We start from the raw sequence: 2,258 nt of genomic DNA, 5'->3' as shown, positions 1-2,258 counted from the left end.
AAACCCACCCAGGACCAGTTTAACAGCACTAATTTTTAGTGCATCAACTGCCATGTTATGATCTCAATTCAACCAAAGTCTAGTAAAAAATCCAAAAAAGGAAGAAAAATACTTAAAATATATAAATTTCTCAGACTCCCTACAGGAGTTTTCCATGTCGTGCCATAAAAAAGGGATTTAGAGCAAAACAGAGATACAAAAGCTACTGTGCTTGAGCCAGCAGCATAAGTAAACGGGAAAGTCAGAGCAGTACAAAAAGGATCCTAAGTAGCAAAGGCAGTAGAGAGTATTTTATATAAACAGTGCTTGCAAAGTATAAATTTAGGAAAAAATGCATAGAGGAGCGTGCTTCACACAGCAGCAAGGGCTGTGTGAGCAAATCCTTGTAGCCAAGGGAGAATTCCCACCGGCTCCCGACAGGAGCAGCTCACTGCCTGCAGAACTCGCTGGTGATGTTGGGCAGGGGGTAGGCGAAGAGGGAGAAGTCCAGGATGTATTTCGGGAGGAGCTCTTTGATCAGCCGGCGCTGGGTGTTGCACAGGTAGTAGTGCAGCGTCTCGGCCGTGACGGGCTTGTACCAGGCCTGGCGCTCCGGGAAGCGGACGAAGGAGGGCGACTGGATGTGCTCCAGGACGTGGTTGGCGTCGGCGTGCAGCCGCTCATAGGAGCCGATGAAGTCGTACCTGACGGCGCAGGGCTGGCACAGGTTGTAGATGGGCATCCAGTGCTCGTTCATGCGCTCCACGTCCTCGTCCAGCAGGTACCGCAGGAACTCGGAGAAGGTCACGTCGTCGCCCGCCGAGTTCCCCCCGTTCTTCCGGTACCGCCGGACGATCTCCACGCCGTACTTCTGCTGGTACTCCTTGATCTCCCCGAATTTATTCCGGTAGGCCGAGAGCAGCCTCTCCATCGGGTTCCGCACGAAGATGAACTTGTAGTAGTGCTTCAGGCGGTAGCTGATCTCCTCCGGCTTCATGTCACCCAGGAACACCAGGTCGCTCTTGTGGTCCATCTTCCCCTGCACGTCCACGCTCTCCAGCGCCCCGTCCAGCACCTTGAGGATGCGCTTCCAGTTGGAGCAGGCCACCTTGGGCACGTAGCAGTAGAGGAAGCGGTACTTGTCGCTGACCAGGAGGTGCCGGAGCACCGTGCGGCGCTGCCCGGGCGGCAGCTCCCAGACGCTGCGGGGCATCGAGCGCTGCCCGCACAGGGCGCGGATCGTGCGGTTCCGCGTGTCCCGCAGCACCTCCAGCTCCAGTTCCGCCGGCGAGTCCCGCCCGTCCCGCCGGGACGGCCCCGCGGGCGGGTGCGGCGGCGGCGGCCCGACCTGGGCGAGGATGCCGCGCTCGATCATGAGGAGGAGCCCGCTGGAGGCCAGAATGACGCCGAACATCAGCATGGAGGGCAGGAGCGCCGCGCCCGCCGCGCCCCGGGAGCGCGCCCGGCTGCGGCCCGGAGGGACCGCCCGGCGGGGCTCGGCGGGGCCGGGGCCGCGGGGCTGCATGGCCGGGGGCTCCCGGGCCGGGCCGGCTCGGCCGGGGCTGCGGGGGGGTCCGGGCTCGGCGGGGCGGGGCGGGCGCGGTGACGGCGCGGGGCGGAAGAGGCGGCGGGACCGCCCCGCACTGAGCCCGCCCCGCCCGGGGCCCTGCGGCGGGGACAGCGGAGTCACGGGGGAACCGAGTAGCGGGGGTGGAGGGCACCTCAGGGCCCATCCAGTGCCAGCCCTTGCCATGGGCAGCGACACCTTCCACCAGCCCAGGTTGCTCCAAGCCCCGTCCAACAGGGCTTTAAACCCTTCCAGTGATGGGGCAGCCACAATTTCTCTGGGCATCCTGTGCCAGGGCCTCACCACCCTCGCAGGGAAGAATTTTTTCCCAATCTCCTATCTAACCCTGCCCTCTGCCAGTGGGAAGCCGTTCCCCCTTGTCCTGTCCCTCCATCCCTTGTCCGAAGTCCCTCTCCAGCTCTCTTGAAGCCCCTTTAGGCACTAGAAATAGCTCTAAGGTTACCCTGGAATTTTCTCCAGGCTGAAAACCCCCTGCTCTCCCAGCCTGTCTCCAGAGCAAAGCTGTTCCAGCCCTCTAGTCACAGAATCATTCAGGTTAGAAAAGACCCCCCAGACCATCGAGTCCAACCTGTGACTGATTCCTGTGTTCTCACCCAGCCCAGAGCACTGAGTGCCACATCCAGCCCTTCCTTGAGCACCTGCAGGGAGGGGCACTCCACCACCTCCCCGGGCAGCCCCTTCTGATGCCTGA

General features: G+C 61.7%; 1 protein-coding gene across 1 annotated transcript; it reads right to left on the bottom strand.

The window, feature by feature from the left end:
- Nucleotides 1–268: 268 nt before the first annotated feature.
- CHST14 (carbohydrate sulfotransferase 14) lies at nucleotides 269–1,504 on the bottom strand. Its single transcript, XM_069015909.1, has one exon. It carries the CDS (start codon nucleotides 1,502–1,504, stop codon nucleotides 428–430), a length of 1,077 nt encoding a protein of 358 aa, XP_068872010.1. The 3' UTR covers nucleotides 269–427.
- Between the last annotated feature and the right edge of the window lie 754 nt (nucleotides 1,505–2,258).

Source organism: Aphelocoma coerulescens, chromosome 5 (assembly GCF_041296385.1).
Source record: "Aphelocoma coerulescens isolate FSJ_1873_10779 chromosome 5, UR_Acoe_1.0, whole genome shotgun sequence".
NCBI classification, from domain to species: Eukaryota; Metazoa; Chordata; class Aves; order Passeriformes; family Corvidae; genus Aphelocoma; species Aphelocoma coerulescens.
The sequence above is the reverse complement of the archived record's forward strand: the minus strand, read 5'-3'. Positions and strand labels throughout refer to the sequence as shown.

Excerpts from the sequence above, each read along its gene's own strand:
- CHST14 (XM_069015909.1), bottom strand. The coding sequence starts at position 1,504 with ATGCAGCCCCGCGGCCCCGGCCCCGCCGAGCCCCGCCGGGCGGTCCCT.